The sequence below is a fragment of the Sorghum bicolor genome, chromosome 7 (genome assembly GCF_000003195.3).
Source record: "Sorghum bicolor cultivar BTx623 chromosome 7, Sorghum_bicolor_NCBIv3, whole genome shotgun sequence".
In the NCBI taxonomy this organism is placed as follows: Eukaryota; Viridiplantae; Streptophyta; class Magnoliopsida; order Poales; family Poaceae; genus Sorghum; species Sorghum bicolor.
In genome coordinates, this window is record NC_012876.2 from 58,499,694 (window position 1) to 58,515,035 (window position 15,342).

The 15,342-nt window shown below is 50.3% G+C and overlaps 1 protein-coding gene and 1 pseudogene across 1 annotated transcript; one reads left to right on the forward strand and one right to left on the reverse strand.

Annotated features, from left to right (window-relative positions):
- On the reverse strand, nt 768–2,654 carry LOC8083515 (annotated as a pseudogene).
- Nucleotides 6,269–8,076, forward strand: LOC8080657 (cytochrome P450 76M5). The gene has a single exon (XM_002444438.2). The coding sequence runs from the start codon at nt 6,353–6,355 to the stop codon at nt 7,916–7,918; it is 1,566 nt and encodes a 521-aa protein (XP_002444483.1). The 5' UTR covers nt 6,269–6,352; the 3' UTR covers nt 7,919–8,076.

A 15,342-nucleotide genomic window follows, 5' to 3' on the forward strand; every position in this document is an offset into this window, starting at 1 on the left:
CAGCGCACACCCGTAGTCCGGAGCAGCATAAAAACAGACACACAAAAAACACAAGTACTAAACGTGCTACATATTTCTTATATTCTCTGTTAGTGTTAGGGGTTTCTAGTTTGCACACAATAAATAATTAAGCACGCGAGTCTGTCTGCTTGAGCTCATCAGCCGGATCTGTCAACCATTCAGCAGTGTTTTTTTCTCATAAAAAAATCAACCAACAGCTGTCATGGCTTATCAGCCAAATGTAGGGCATCGCTCGGTGCCAGAGTCGGAGCCAGCGAGAGCTTGGTCAAACGGGCCCTAAGAGATGTCACCTTTATAAAATAATAAGTTTAGGAAATAGCCGTTCTGATTAATAGACATGGATTTTGAAATCTGAAGTTTTTAAACAACCTGAGATGTTGATATAGTCTATACCAAAGTTATATTTCTTAATACAGCCTACGAATTTGTCGTTTCAAGTCCTAAATATATGTGTTAAGTTCATATATTTTAAAATTCAAAATTTAGAATGTCTAAAACTTGAATATTCATATAGTTAATACCAAATAAGTTATAGTGGCCGACCTGATCTATATAATTGCTGTTTTAAGTTTTTGATTTAAAGTTGTTTACTATCTTAAATATTTGTTTTAAATTCACATATTCTAAGATTCAAATATTGTTCCAGTTTAATTTATTGTATTCCAAATGTGGTAAAGGTGAAATCTATTCCAGTTTAATTGGTTGCATAAAAAAACGTGAAATGGAATCGAATCGATGAGCTGCTGTTTGCCATATGCCTGATTTTAAAGTTTTTTCAGGCGATGAATACTAGCCATTAGAACTTAAATTCAACCATCCAGAAAACCAACACTACACATATACTTCCTCTTCCTCTCGATCTTTCTCCCAGTCCTTTATTTCAGGCATCTATATCTATACTATAGGAAACGTGATAGTTAACAGTTTATCACTACTAGGTTATGACTACGGGCACGGCCCTAAGAGGGACAGCCATCACGTTTGTAGTGGTATACTTCTCGCTCACGTCCAATTGCTCGGCGGAGACACCGTCCGGCAAGCGCCACTCAAACGCGTGCAGCAGGGACGCCAAGACGAGCGGCACGACGCGCTCTGCCATGGGCAGGCCTGGACACTGCCTCCTGCCGGCGCCGAACGGGATGAACCCCAACTCCTTCCCTCTGAACCCCACCATCTCCTCCTCCCTGTCCAGGAACCGCTCCGGGATGAACTCGTCGGGCCTCTCCCACGCCGCCGCGTCTCGCATTATCGACCAAGTGAGGAATATGACGGTGCAGCCCTTGGGCACGGCGTAGCCTCCGATCTCGACGTCGTCCTCCGCGGCCTGGTGCCGCAGAAACGTCGGCACCACCGGGTGCAGCCGCATCGCCTCCTTCACCACGGCCTCAAGGTACGGCAGGCTCAGCGCGTCGTGCTCCTCGACGCTCTCTTTGCCGCCGAGGACGGAGCCCCGGATCTCCTCCCGCACCTTGGCCATGGCGCTCGGGTGTCGGAGCAGCTCGGCCATCGCCCACTCCCGCCGACGAAGACGTCGAACAGGATGCCCGTCGCGTTGTCACGAGTGATCTTCCCCGCCGACAGGAGCTCCAGAAGGATGTCGAGGAAGTCTCCCTGCTGGGATGAAGCAGGGGACGCGTCGTCGGCGGCGGCGTCGGACAACCGCCTGTCGAGTAAGCCATCCAACATCCGAAAGAGGTCGTCGAAGCGGCGTGCCGTGCAGCGACGCCATCCTTGCAGGTCGAGCGGGCGAAGGAAAGGGAAGAAGTCCGACACGTTGGGCTTGGTGATCGCGTCGACGATCTCTACCACGAGCTCCCGCAGGCCTCGCGCGGACTCGGCGGCCACGTCGTCGATCACGTCGACGGAGAAGAGGGCGCTGGACACGAGGTTGACAACGCCGCCGTACACGGCCTGGCCGACGTCCACCTCCTGCCCGGACCGGCGGCGGAGGTAGCCCACCAAGTCCCGCGCCTTGCGCTCCCGGACGCCGCGCCCCGCGTCGAGGCTGCGCCGGGTGAAGACGTGCGCGGCCACGACGCCGCGCAGGGCCTTCCACCGCGGGTCCGACGAGGGGAGCCAGATCATGGACCGCTCGGAGTAGCCCGCCGCGCGGAGCGCGTCCGGGACGGTGCGCGCGGAGAGGGCCCGGTCGTGCCGCGTGAACGCCTCCCTCGCCGCGTCGCGCGAGGAGACGACGACGGCCGTGGTGAGGCCCAGCCTGAGGCGCATGACGGGGCCGTGGACGCGCGCGAGGCGCGCCAGCGCGTGGTGGAGGTTGCCGTTGCCGCCGCGCAGGTCGAGGAGGTTGCCGAGGAGCGGGAGCGGCCTGGGGCCCGGCGGCAGCCGTCGGGATCCGGTGCTGCTGCTGCCGGAGCGTGGTCGTAGTATGCTGGTCAGGTAGTAGAGGAACGGCACGGCGATCAGAGCACACAGCAACCAGTGCTCGCGCTCCATTTTCGTACGTGGCGTCGGCGTGGGCGAGCAGGAGGAGGAGGAGTCCATCTATTTATACCCATTTTATGGACAGTGCACCTTGGCAACAGCAACAGCAGCAGCAGTGTTTCAGGCTCGTGGAAGCAAAGATCGGAATCGTAGAGATCGTAGAGCCGTCGCTTTTTCGACAGCTCTTGCTTATCGCTAGATATGTATATAGACTCGAGCTGTTTGTGTTTTTCTTGTTTTTGATTTGATTTGAAACAAGACTGGAGTTATTTGTACGCAGACAAGCGGATTCCTACGTCATTTCGGACGCTTGACTTCCCGACGACACCAAAACTGATACTGTTTCTCTTGTGACTTACTGTATAGCAAAGATCGGAATCGTAGAGATCGTAGATCCGTTGCTTTTTCGACAGCTCATGCTTATCGCTAGATACATATATATACAGTGTGATTGAACAAGACTCGAGCTGTTTGTTTTTTTCTTGTTTTTGATTTGAAACAAGGCTGGAGCTATTTTGTACGCAGACGCCATACCCTCAAGAGGAGCATCCGCTTTCAGGCGTCCAGCACCATCCCATCACCGCGCAAAATCGACGGACAGTTCAGGTTCCGTGAACAAGTTTCTCAACAACTCGCTCTTAGAGTCAAAGAGGCAGGTGGGAAAATCATGAGAGCCAGTGTTTAGGGTCTGCAGCGGCAGCGCCACTGCCTAAGCCTGTTAGCTTAAGCTTACCTGCTTTAATTATGGCTCTTCAGACAAGCAAACATGTTTATGTTAATTTTAACTATACGCCGAAAACTTCACCAGCTCATCTATCATCAGTTCATCACTCATCAGGCTATTAGCGCTTCTCTCTGTTAGCTATTTGGTGTGGTTCTATCTCGAGTGATGTCTAAATTGATGCCAGAGCCTAAAGAGAAGAAGTTCTAGCTTGTTCACTACTTAGTTATTTACTATGTGTAAACTCGAAACCCCTAACAGTAACAGGACCACAGATGTGCTGCTTTTTGTTAATGACAACTCATTGTTTCTCATGAAGGTGGTTGATGGTTTCTTTCCAATGGAGATGGTTGAAGAAAAGCTAAGAGACCTATCTACGAGCTGCATTTAAGAGTGCCAAGAAAAACGCCTTATTAATCTAACCTAACCTGGTGAAGTGACGTAATCGTGCAAAGAAATGACACTCACAAGCCAATACATCATCTTAATGACACGGAACAAACACATAATCAAAGAATCAAAACTACCAACCCAAAAAACCTGAATGACATTTCAAAAAATAGAACACAACATGAATTAATATAGGAAAAATAAACTTCAAACAACATTTACACCTTGCCAATTAGTGAGATCCAAGTAGTTGGACACAACTATACAAGAAATGACTAATGATTGAAAAACAACTAGATCTAAAACTATATGAGGAACAAAACAGATAGAAAGTGAAAATTCAAAGAATACCTAAAGGCAGGAAGACAACATTTCAGAACATGCAAGGCTTCAAACCAAATGTAAAGGATACACTATGTCAGCAAAAAGAAGAGAGAGGATGATTTAGAAGTAGAGTAGTACCTCAGATTCTGAAAAATCACCGATGACATAGAAAGACCGTCAACAACCCACCTCTCTTGGCCTCTACCTGAACATCTCCACAACACAAATAGCGGCACGGGATAGAAAACCTGTGAGAACAACATTGGATCAGAACAATAGCATGCAGATGTACAACATCTAATAAAAAAATGAATGAAATACTCAATAATGAAACCAAATCAATAAAAAAACGACTGTGCCTCCGCCTCGACCTCCACATACCATAAAAACAAAAAAAACATAAAAAAGGAAAATTTTTATTAATTGAAGCCTAATAGTCACCCGAGTAATCATACTGAACAAAACAGACAAAAAAATATAAAACAAAATTCTCAGCCCATCACAAGAACCAAGAAAATTAACAAAATACAGAAAACAAAATCTTTGTATCGAATGAAAAAACCAAAAACTTTCTGAGGCCATTGGATGAACCAAACAAAATAAACAAAATAGAAAAACAGAAATTTTCTATGAATTTCAAATACCAAAAACAATATGAGAGCACGGCATGTAGTATATATTTTTTGTGTTTCAGCTCCAGCTTCAGCGAAGTGCTGCTGCTCAAGGTCCTAAATACTATTGACTTTGGCTTGCAGGATTTTCTCACTTCTTTTTTTGGTGAGCAGAGAGAGATCTTTTCTTAGCTAGACACGGGAAATTTACAATCGGCTAAAAGGAGGTTCCAAGCACACGCATGTGCTTGGCCCAACCATGACGCAAGTACTTACATCGACTAGCTAACAAAGCTTAGCGTTAGCTACTTGATTACATTCAGTCTTTTGGGATAAACACACTAACACATTTGCTAGTAACAACAGAAACACTTAATTTTATCATAATATGAGGTCATCTTAGGTCACCACATATTCACGAAAGGAAAATGACAGGCATCATCTATTCACCTAGGTTTCTACTGATCCAACATCAAAAGTATAAGGCACCAAATTTAACGTGGAAAACCCCCAAATTGAGATAAAAACCACAGGACAAAGCCAGCCAAATCTTCTTGAGATAAATACGCGCGCGGCACTCGGTTTTGGCAACTGGAGATTTTTGGCAAACATGTTTAGCAAACTGTTGGAGAGGGTCTTTTTCATTGATTTGCCAAAATTTGTGGGATGGCAAGTGATTTAGCAAATTGTTGGAGATGCTCTTAATTGTTGGGGTGAAATGATTTTAGGCACTATAACACTTTTGTTTGTATTTGATAATTATTATCCAACCATGGACTAACTAGGCTTAAAAGTTTCGTCTCGCAAATTACAGATAAATTGTGTAATTAGTTATTTTTTATCTATATTTAATGCTCCATTTATGTACCACAAGATTTAATGTAACAGGAATCTTAAAAAGGTTTTTGACTTTTGGGTAGGCCTTGTTTAGTTCACCCCAAAAACAAAAAAAAAATCAAGATTTTCTGTCACATCGAATCTTGAGACACATGCATGAAGCATTAAATATAGACAAAAACAAAACTAATTACACAGTTTACTTGTAAATCGCGATATGAATCTTTTAAGCCTAATTAATCCATGATTGGACAATAATTATCAAATAAAAATAAAAGTGCTACCATACCCAAAAACCAAAAAATTTCAGAACTGAACAAGGCCTAAATAAGGCCTCAGCGGTGCAGAATGAGGCCTTGTTTAGTTCCAAAAGTTTTAGCAAAATTGATACGGTAGCATTTTTATTTGTATTTGATAAATATTGTCCAATTATGAATTAACTAGGCTCAAAAAAATTGTCTTGTAAATTATAACCAACTATGAAATTAATTATTTTTTATCTATATTTAATACTTCATACATGTGCCGCAAGACTTGATGTGACCGGAAATTAAAAAATTTTACAATTTTTTTTTTAACTAAGACTTTGAGACCGAGTTGGGAAAACACTTGTCCAAGGAACCTGACCGTCGATTTTGCCTTGGTTGGTGATGGGCTGGACGACTGGAAGCGGAAGCTGCTAGCGGGGGGCGGCTACCGTAGCAGTTTTGGTGTCGTCGGGAATTCGAGCGTCCGAAATGACGCGGGAGGCCACAAACACACAAACTTGTGCCGCCGGCCCTCCGCCCGCCACGCGAATCCGCTTTGTCAGCGTCCAAATAGCTCCAGCCATGTTTCAAAAACAAGAGGAAGAAAAAAAAACGGCACAAACAAGTCGACTCTTCTTCGGTCACAGTCACACTATACTGGCGATAAGCATGAGCTGTCGAAAAAACGACTGCTCTACCACTACGATTCCGATAAGACTCCTGCTCGCCCACGCCGACGCACGCCATACACAAAAAAAATGGAGCGCGAGCACTGGTTGCTCTGCGCTCTCATCGCCGTGCCGCTCCTCTACTACCTGACCACCATACTACCACCACGCTCCGGCAGCAGCAGCAGCACCCGACGACGGCTGCCGCCGGGCCCTAGGCCGCTCCCACTCGTCGGCAACCTCCTCGATCTGAGCGGCGGCAACGGCAACCTCCACCACGCGCTCGCGCGCCTCGCGCGCGTCCACGGCCCCGTCATGCGCCTCAAGCTGGGGCTCACCACGGCCGTGGTCATCTCCTCGCGCGACGCCGCGAGGGAGGCGTTCACGCGGCACGACCGTGCGCTCTCGGCGCGCGCCGTCCCGGACATGGCCCGCGCCGCGGGGTTCTCCGCGCGGTCCATGATCTGGCTCCCGGCGTCGGACCCGCGGTGGAAGACGCTGCGCGGCGTCGCGGCCGCGCACGCCTTCTCCCCGCGCAGCCTCGCCGCGGCGCGCGCCGTCCGGGAGCGCAAGGCGCGGGAACTCGTGGGGTACTTCCGCCGGAGGGCGGGGCAGGAGGTGGGGGACGTCGGCGAGGCCGTGTACGGCGGCGTGCTCAACCTCGTGTCCAGCGCGCTCTTCTCCGTCGACGTGGTCGACGTCGACCTGGGCGCCGAGTCCGCACGAGGGCTGCGGCAGCTCGTGGAGGAGATCGTCGACGGTATCGCCAAGCCCAACGTGTCGGACCTCGTCCCTTTCCTTGCCCCGCTCGACCTGCAGGGATGGCGTCGCTGGACGGCACGGCGCTTTCGCGACGTCTTTCGGATCTTGGATGGCATAGTCGACAGGCGGTTGTCCGCCGCCGACGAAGCGTCGTCCCCTGCTGCTGCTTCGTCAGAGGGCGGCACGCATGACGGCGACTCCCTCGACGCGCTTCTGGAGCTGCTGTCCGCGGGGAAGCTCACGCGTGACAACGTGACGACCATCATGTTCGACGTCTTCGCCGCCGGGACCGACACCATCGCCATCACGGTGGAGTGGGCGATGGCCGAGCTGCTCCGCAACCCGAGCGCCATGGCCAAGGTGCGAGCGGAGATCCAGGGCTCCGTCCTCGGCGGCAAAGAGAGCGTCGAGGAGCACGACGCGGTGAGCCTGCCGTACCTTCAGGCCGTGGTGAAGGAGGCGATGCGGCTGCACCCGGTGGCGCCGATCTTTCTGCCGCACCAGGCCGCGGAGGACGGCGTCGAGATCGGAGGCTACGCCGTGCCCAAGGGCTGCACCGTCATATTCCTCGCCTGGTCGATAATGCGGGACCCGGCGGCGTGGGAGAGGCCCGACGAGTTCATCCCGGAGCGGTTCTTGGACAGGGAGGAGGAGATGGGGTTCAGAGGGAAGGAGTTGGAGTTCATCCCGTTCGGCGCCGGCAGGAGGCAGTGTCCCGGCCTGCCCATGGCGGAGCGCGTCGTGCCACTCATCTTGGCGTCCCTGCTGCACGCCTTTGAGTGGCGCTTGCCGAACGGTGTCTCCGCCGAGCAACTGGACGTGAGCGAGAAATTTACCACTGCAAACGTGCTGGCTGTCCCTCTTAGGGCCGTGCCTGTAGTTAGGACCTGCTAATTAAACTGCTAAGTATACTCATCAATTTCTTGATACAGTCAATTAGTCATGCCATGTGGATTGCTATAGGTCTAACGTGGTGTGGCGTTGGTGTTTTACTGTGTTTTTTTTGTTAATATATACAGTGAATTAAACTAGATCAAATTTCACCTTTGCCACATTCGTAATACAATGATCAACTAACGTAGAGCACATGAAAGCCCATTTTGATGAATCCCACCGACACATCTGCTCCTAACGTGGCAAGTTTCGATCCAAATGGCCCCTCTCGCCTGACACAACTTGTCTTCACCATATCTCTTCTTGTATTCTCCTCGATCACTGTTCACCATCGTCTCGGTAGCCTTGATAGTGCTCTTGCTTCATCTTTGCAAGAGCAGCACTCCTGATTGCCAATGCCTACCGCTGGCTATTGCGGTTTGTTTGTACTAATGGTTGAGCCCACTATTCCCGAAGGCGGCGAATACCATTTCGCATGGAGGTTAATTTTCAATTTTAAATTCCAAGCCATCCAATCAACGGTATTTGGAGCTATCCAATGCTAATGCCAATTCTCGAGGCCCAATATCTACATCCAAACACAGCATTAGGCCAGTCTCAATGGGAGTTTCACCAGGATGTCATGCACATTTATTAGAGCGCCATGTCAGCAAAACTGCACTTTTTGCATGAAACGATGAGGAGAGAGAAGGAAGTAGTTTCACCATGGTGAAACTCCACTGGCGTTGTTTCCCACGCGGTGAAACAGGATGAAATCTCCATTGAGGACTAAATCATTTCACCATCTTGCATGTGATCCAATTATTTTGCAGTAATTAAATGCTTTGTCCAGCCTAGGAAACATCAAAGTGAAACTCATGCATTGTGGAGGTTGTTTCATTGATGCTCTGTCAGCAGATTTATTTTGGAAACAGTGTATTGAAATGGGCCATTGACACTGGCCTTAGGGTTTCCTTGCCCCTAGTCAACCGTTGGTTATTGCGGTTTGTTTGTACCATAGGTTGAGCCCACTAGCTCTGCCCTGCCTACATTAGATAAATTCCATTTAACTTATCTGATAAACTGACATAGCCAAGTAGAGCTGATTTTTTTTTGGCATCAAAATAACTAAGTTCATCAAGTGGACAAGTTACAAGACTAATTCCTATAAATGAATTCAAGAACGCATAAAAAACAATCTAAAATTGCTCACAAGTTAGGGTTCCACAAGTAGATGATGACAAAAATGGAACAATCTAAGCAAAAACCCAAAAAATAATTGATTATTTCTTTAAGGTATAAGGTTGTGACGTCCTATTGTGGGCGACCAGGTGGCATGAGTGACTTGGGCATATACCCTAAAACACAGTTAAAGGCCCAACGAGGCTCAAACTGTAACACAACGGAGTCTGCGACAATGGCTTTCTTCGTCTCACATGGATGACCTTATGTCTTTACGCTTACAAACTAAGATAGTGTTTGGTGTGGCTCCAGGGGCTCCAGCTCCTCCTACCTTGGTCCTGTTAGACATTGTTGGTGACTTAGCGGCTCCCAGCAGGGCTCCTGCTCCCTCCAAATTGCACTACGAAAACCAACGAAGCCGGAAGAGCTACGATTTGGAGGCTCCTACAATTGTTGAGCCAGAGCCGTCGGAGCCCCTCCAAACAAGCTCTAACCTTTTTTATGTCTGAGACTTTCATTTTAAGCTTTTGTGTCCTATAATAATTTTGGTTTGATTCCTCACCTATGGTGATGAAGCTAGATGTTTTCCTTCCATTTTCTAAAAAAACATATTGTTCTTCCCTCATAAAAAGTCGCACGACCAATCTAGAGCTAGGATCAAAACTAGGGTAAATATGAGATTGTTAGCTTTTTAAGGACACTCTCAATGTAGAAACCATTATAGTTTCTATAGATATTAATTGTAGTGTCACCTAATCATTTTGTTGATGTGGCAAGGTAGTTATTGAAGAGTGAGCAAAAATTATAGAAACCGGATCTAAGTTAGAAACCATGACTACACGAGACTGAAGGGTCGAGATGGCGGACTAGAGGGGGGGTGAATAGTCCTTTCTAAAAAATATTACGCCAGCTAACCGAAACAAATGCGGAATTAAAACTATCGGTCTAGCCAAGACTACACCCCTCTATCTAAGTTCTCTAGCACCTTGAAAAGATCCTAAACAAGCAAGCAAGGTGCTACCTTAGCAAGAGCTCACCTAAACAATTCTAGGAGCAAGGTCACACAAACCTATGCAACTAGTACTTTGCAAACCGGGGGAGCTCCTACACAAACTAGTAAGCAAAAGCACAAAGCTCCTAAGCTCACTAGCAAGCTCAATAACAAGGCAACTAATGCCAAATTAGAGAGCGCAACTTACTTAGCTACACAAACTAAGCAATGTGACTAACAAGGTTACACAAACCAAATTAGTCACGCAAGAGAACTACTTCTAGCTACACAAGCAAGAAGGTAACTAGCAAGCTACACAAGCTAACTAATTACAAGAGCAACTACACAAGCACAAGTATATGAATGTAAGAACAAGCTTGTGTTAGGGACTTGCAAACCAACGGGAAGAACAATGTTGACACGATGATTTTCTCCCGAGGTTCACTTGGTTGCCACCAAGCTACGTCCCCGTTGAGACAAGCTCCAAGGTTGCCGCCGGTCCTCTTGCTAGTGGTGACCCACAAGTCACACTCTCCCACGTGGAGTGCTTACCACAAGCTCTAGCACTTGACCCGGCCGGACCACTTGTCGCTCTTCACGTCTCGCTCAACTAGAGTTGCTCTTCGCGATCCCCGCGGGGTGAGCACTGTACCCCTCACAATCTCTTCTCCGGAGCACCGCACAATCTCCTTGCGTGCTTCAACGGAGTCACAAGCCACCAAGACGTCTAGGAGGTGGCAACCTCCAAGACTAACAAGCACCACCGGCTTGCAACACGAACACCTAGTGCCACTCGATGCAATCTCACAATGCAACGCACTTGAATCGCTCACTCACACAATCGGATGATCACTATCAAGCATATGTGAGTTAGAGGCTTCACTAGCACTCCCCAAGCATGGACACTAAGTCCCAAGGGTGCTCAGCACCAGCCAAGGCTGGCCACAACTTCTATTTATAGCCCCAAGGGCTAAACTAGCCGTTGCCCCTTCACTGCGCAAAACACGTGGGCACCGGACGCTCACAGGGAGCCACCGGACGCTCAACCCCTAGCGTCCGGTGCTCAGGCGTCTGCCACGTGTCACTAGCCGTTTGAAAACGACCGTTGCCGCCAACGGCTACTACGCGCTCGCTCCTGACACAGCACCACCGGACGCTCAACTAGTCCACACCGGACGCGTCCGGTGCACACCGGACCCGTGCGCAGAGAGCTCCGCGAACTCGCACGGTCACCGGACGCACCCTGAGCGTCCGGTGCTCACCGGACTCACGCGCAGAGAGAGTCGCCAAATCGCCCGCACACCGGACGCAGAGCACCGGACTCTCTCCGGTGCGTCCGGTGCACTCTGTTGCACCCGACAGCACACCGGACGCTAAAGGCCAGCGTCCGGTGCGAGAAACACTCCCGCGACTTCTCCAAATTTCCCACCGGCGCAATAGAAAATATGCACTTAATTTTCTCAAAAGCGCCGAATCCCGCCTCGCAAGCTCGGCGGGAGGGAGAGAGCAACTCACACCTCTCTCAACCCTAGGAACTCCACCTCCTTTGCAAATGTGCCAACACCACCAAGTGTACACCACCATGTGCATGTGTGTTAGCATTTTCACAAACATTTTCCCAAAGGAGTTAGCCTCTCAACTTGCCACGCCACTCGATCCTAACACGTATGCAAAGTTAGATCACTCAAGTGGCACTAGATGACCGATATGTGTCGACGAAAGCTGGTCGGCAGTCTACCTTGGGGTATACCCACGGTAGTAGTTTATCGGTAGACGGTGCGCAAAGTACGAACTCGATGGTGACGCAAGACACGGACAAGCTTTTTATCCAGGTTCGGCCGCCGAGTTGGCGTAATACCTACGTCCTGCGTCTGGTTGTATTGATTTGTGTTGAGAGAATATGATGTGTCCTAGGGGGGTCCCTTGCCCCTCCTTATATAGTCTGGAGGGCAGGGTTACAGATCTGGAAACTAATCCTAGTCGGTTACAGTTGCCATGGATAATTCGATACCAATTCCTATTCTAACCGACTAGAATCCTGCTTGATCTCCCCATCTTGTTTCCTTGCGCGAAACTCCAGGTTGTCTGATCAAGCCTTGAACTCGTCTCGTAATGGGCCAAGCTTCCTGGCTGAAGTCTAGCCGTAAGGGTATAGGGGTTTATACCCCCACAGTGAGGCTTGACGTCTTCAATATGCAGGAAAGTCGTCCAAACAGTTGCAACAGTATTTTGACCAACTCAAAAAACAGTTGATCAACATTGACATCGAAGAAGCGAGTTGTTCGAAGAATGCATGGTGCTCTAAATTAAAAAAGATTTCTTTCTTGGTGAAGTGTGCCCACTTTACTTTTTTGAAAGGTATAAACATCAAAAAAGCAAGCATATTCACCGCAAGGTGAAGTGTGCCCACTTAGTCCCCGAGCCTGGTAGTAGGTGACGTAGGCACGTGGTGCCAGGGTCAAAATAAAAGTCCTCAAAGAAATTCTGTGACTGAGATGCATCGCCAGATGCATCGTACCGATGTAGTCCCCGAGCTTGCTGGAAGGCGAAGTATGAGCCTTGTAGCAAGGTCTAAAAAATTGAATTTACCAGTCCCCGAGCACGGCGTAGGGACCGGTGGACAAGTCCCCGAGCGTGGTTGGGAACGTAAACGTGCTCGGTGGTCGGCACAGTCTTCGAGCACAGCATAGAGAGTAGTCGACAAGTCCCCGAGCGTGGTTGGGAACGTAAACGTGCTCGGTGGTCAGAGCAGTCCCCGGGCACAGCGTAGGGAATAGTCGACGAGTCCCCGGGTGTATGACGACCAGTCCCCAAGCACCAAGTGCGCTCCTTAGAATTCTGCGTTGCTATACTGTACGACCAGTCCCCGAGCATCGAGTGCTCGGTGGTCGGTGCAGTCTTTGAAGTTCCGAGCTGATAGACTGGGCGACCAGTCCCCGAGCGTCGAGTGCTCGGTGGTCGGTGCAGTTCTTGAAGTTCCGAGCTGATAGACTGGGCGACCAGTCCCCGAGCGTCAAGTGCTCGATGGTCGGTGCAGTCCCCGGATTGTTGACTCTCTGGCATATTTGTCTTCTTTTTATTGAAACGATCTTTTCAGTTAAAGTTGACATGACGAGACCTCCTGATGGGTTGTCAGATGGACGCATGAAAAGTTGCGCCTGGCAACTGTACAGCCGCCCTTTGCGTGGTTTGAGAAAAAGGGAACCATCAATTGGTACGAAAACTCCGCCGCATTAATTGTCTATAATCATTATAAACCGAAACGCCGCATCCGCCGCATGGCCTGCCCACTTCCCGAGAATACGGGAAGTGGGAGAGGTGGAGTTGCGGGTTATAAAAGCCTGACAGTTCCGCCTGTACTCCTTACCCTGCCATTGCCCTCAAGCCTTCCATTTTCGCCTCCTTCAATCACCTGCATCCTCGTAACCCAAATCCACTTCTCACCTCCAATGGCGAAGAGCAATGCCAAGAAGAGGGCTGAACTGATGGCCAAGGAGTGGAAGAAGTCCCGCAGCACCACCAAATCCCTCGGTGACCTCGTCGACATGGGACTCCTGCACAGCTCGGAGCTCGGCGGCTGGAGAGCACCGGAAGGAGAAAGCTTCCCCGACCCTCGTGCCGGTGAGATCGTCGTGTTTGAAGATTTCGTTAAGAGGGGCTTTGGGGTTCCGGTTCATCCTTTTCTCCAAGGTCTTCTTCTGTATTATGAGATCGGGATTTGCAATCTGCACCCGAACTCAATTCTCCTTATTTCCACGTTTATTCATCTGTGCGAGGCCTATGTTGGCATAGAGCCGCACTTCGATCTTTTTCGTTACCTTTTCTGCTTGAGGAAGAAGGGAGCAGTTGGAGGCTCCAAGGTTGCAGGTGGAGTGTACCTCAACCTTCGTGATGGAATGAAGAATCACTACCTGCACTGTCTATGGAACACTTACTTGACCGAATGGTATAGGAAGTGGTTCTACGTCAGGGAGGAACCGGGCAGCTCCACGTTCTGCGACGTGGGGTACATTCCCGAGAAGAGGGTAAGCTGGACCTACCGCCCGGAGTTCGACGGTCAAGTGGCGGATCTGATGAAGCTGATCGACTGGTCGCGCCTGGATGGGCTTGGCGTGGTCGGCAACTTCATTTGTCGTCGGGTGATGCCCTGCCAGAAGAGGGTGCACTCGGCGTACGAGTATTCCGGGAGCGTGGACCTGACCAGGATGCGACCGGAGATCCTGGAGAAGGCGGAGGTACAACGGCTGTTGAACGAGCTGTTCAACTTTGTGGACGGAGGCTTCATCCGCGGCAGTGATCGGGTGCAAGCCTTCAAGTTAGGCCAACCAGCACCGAAGGTATGTTGCAGAGTATTTTGTTTTAGCATTCGTATATCGTCTGTAGCTGACTCATCTTTGTTGCTTTTGCAAATCGGAGATGTCGACCGGTGCACAGTGTATGTATCACTGGCACCGGGGATGGAGAATCCTGCGGGAGAAGACTTGCCAGAAGGCAATGCTGCTAGGTGTGCTCGTTACACCAGCAGTGAGGAGGAACAAGCCCGCCCCGTCCCGACCACCGAGGAGAGGGTAGCGGGGAAAAGGCCATTGCCGGCAGATCCCTTGCCGACACCGATGTTGCCGGCAGATCTACCGGCGGAGAGCAGCCAAGCGCCGAAGCGTCGTCGGCTCGTGCGGATCGTTGACGACGACGACGACGACGAGGAGGCTGCGCCGTCGTTAGTCCGACGGCCTCGGAGCCGCCCAGATAATGCGCCGGCCGCTACTGATCGAGTGGCCAGCGACCCCCCTGCACCGCAAGTTGTCGAGATGGGGGCGCAGGTGCCGACCGGCCGGGCGAGGAGGAGGTTCACCGCGACCCACCGTCGATCAGACCTGTAAGTGTTCGACTTACGTATTTTGGACTCCTCTTTGCTTTTTTTTAAATTACACTTTTGTTCCTGTAGTGCGGCGTCGGATGTCGACCCCGGCCAGGCTGCCAGCCAGGGGACGGGCGAGCCTGTCCGCGCTGCTGAAGATACGGCCCCCCAGACCACAGAGCAGCCTACAGCTGCAGCCGCGCCTGGGAGCACCGAGGGGCTCCCGACTGCGGCACCGACTACGACAGGCAGCCCGACCAGGGCTGAAGAGGCTCCCCCAGCTGGCTCCACAGAAGAGGAGGGAAGATCCCCGATCCCTCCTCCTGCCGGGGGGAGTGAAGTCCCCACGCCGCCCCGAGCAGGAACCTCTTCGGCTGCAGGCTCCCCAGGTCTGGTCCGAGGGCCAGTAATGCC

Excerpts from the sequence above, each read along its gene's own strand:
- LOC8080657 (XM_002444438.2), top strand. The coding sequence starts at position 6,353 with ATGGAGCGCGAGCACTGGTTGCTCTGCGCTCTCATCGCCGTGCCGCTC.